At 33.5% G+C, this 1,875-nt stretch overlaps 1 protein-coding gene across 5 annotated transcripts in view; it reads left to right on the forward strand.

Moving 5' to 3' along the window:
- The first annotated feature begins 203 nt into the window (after positions 1 to 203).
- LOC124426322 (thyrotroph embryonic factor-like) overlaps positions 204 to 1,875 on the forward strand; it is a 95,848-nt gene continuing 94,176 nt past the window's right edge. For 2 of the 5 annotated variants that reach the window (XM_046967871.1, XM_046967874.1), the window contains exon 1: positions 216 to 828. In XM_046967871.1, coding sequence (XP_046823827.1) covers positions 315 to 828 — 514 coding nt within the window. In that variant the 5' untranslated portion in view covers positions 216 to 314. Of the gene's footprint in view, positions 829 to 1,875 lie in introns of all 5 variants that reach the window. The other 3 variants (XM_046967872.1, XM_046967879.1, XM_046967873.1) reach the window with 3 other exon arrangements.

Below are 1,875 nucleotides of genomic sequence, written 5' to 3' on the forward strand. Positions count from 1 at the left end.
AAATATAAAAGTACAATCGATAAAAATGTCAAACATGTCGTCTAAAGAATAATAATCGAAATATAGAAAAAGAAAGAGAGGGGTCAAGAGGACAAAAGTAGTGGAATAATTTTTGTAAAAAGAAAAAGAAACAGAGAAAAGAGAGAGAGAGAGAGAGAGAGAGAGAGAGAGAGAGAGAGAGAGAGAGAGAAAGAAAAGGAAAGAAAAGAAACGGAAAGGAAAAGAAAGGAAAGAAAAGAGAAGAAAAGAAAAGAAAAGAAAGGAAAAGGAAAGCAAAGAAAAGAAAAAATACGGATCCCACAGGGAGAGTGCGAATGGGGAGCGAGGAGGGTAAAGGGGTGGTGTGTACGGATGCCACCACCTCTTGGCAGCAGTATTATACCTGGTGCTCACCCTACTCTCACTCACATCCCCACCATCAACAACATCAACATTTGAATCATCCTTATCAATATCAACAACAACAACAACAACAACAACAACAACAGCAGCAGCAGCAACAGCAACAACAACAACAGCAACAACAGCAACAGCAGCAACAACAGCAACAACAGCAACAGCAGCAACAGCAACAACAGCAACAACAACAAGTTACCAATGGTGGTGTCAGTGGTAGCGGTGGTAGTGGGCAATATAAGCAACACCCCCCGTCTGTTTCCACTATGAACGCTACATCCACCCTTTATCCGGCCTCCCAGCACCATCAAATGCAGTTGCAGACCGCCCAGCAACCACCACCACCACCAACATCCTTACACCAACAACACCAGTTCCACCTCCTGCCAGGACAATGTACCACTAGGAAGGCCGTTCCTTACGATGGCTCAGGTATCCAATCGGGAATATTTTCAATTATTTTATTTTATTCTTTTAATTTGTAATTAGATGTATATATATATATATTAAACCGTAATTAGTATTATTAAAGAAGGAATGATTTGTACAAATTGTTACGACTTCAAATTAATATTTTCTTTTTTTTTTTATTATATTAAATGATAAGGTTTTAACTACTCTTGTTTTTTTCTTTTTTTCTTTTTTTTTTTAATGATATATATATATATATTTCATATAGATGAACGAATGATGTATAGATTAGATATGATTGTTATTTTAAAGTTATAAATATTATCTATATATTGAAGAAAGATCGATGAATAAGATCCATTGATCAGATTGACTGTTGTTCTTTGTTTCTTTTTTTTTTTTTTTTTTTTTTTTCATGATAAATATTATGTATATCAAAAACATAGATCGATTAATGGATCTATAGATCAGATTGATTACTATTTTATTTTCTTTTCTTTCACGATAAATATTATTATATTATATGGTATATTGATCGACACAATGATCTATATAAATAGATCGGATGGATGATTATACTTTTATTTTCTTTTCTTTCATGATAAATATTATATCATATTATATATGGATCGATAAATGATCTGTAGATTTTTGGGGTGCAATAATATATTTTTCTCGTTAAATAATATATATATATATATATATATATATATATATATATATATATATATATATGAAAAAAAATGGCGAAGATACACGAAAGGATCTACTTTAGAGTAGTAGCCTCTTCTAGAATCCATTTAATCAAGTTGCCGTTTAAAAGGGTACCGATTAGGCTCTATTACGCTTTCCGTGTATCGTTCAATGCGGAAACTTAGGCTTCTTTTACTTACCGACGTTCTCTACCTATTTCTAACTATCTATCTACCGATCGTTATTATTCTTCCTCCTTCTGGGCCCTGAAGGATTTCCATGCGAAATTGCATAAGCACGAACGTTCGACTCGATCGTCACGCAACGTCAATCACCAAATGGCTCGATCCTTCTATAAAAGGATTAATAACGTTG

This window comes from Vespa crabro, chromosome 8, assembly GCF_910589235.1.
Source record: "Vespa crabro chromosome 8, iyVesCrab1.2, whole genome shotgun sequence".
Taxonomy (NCBI): domain Eukaryota; kingdom Metazoa; phylum Arthropoda; class Insecta; order Hymenoptera; family Vespidae; genus Vespa; species Vespa crabro.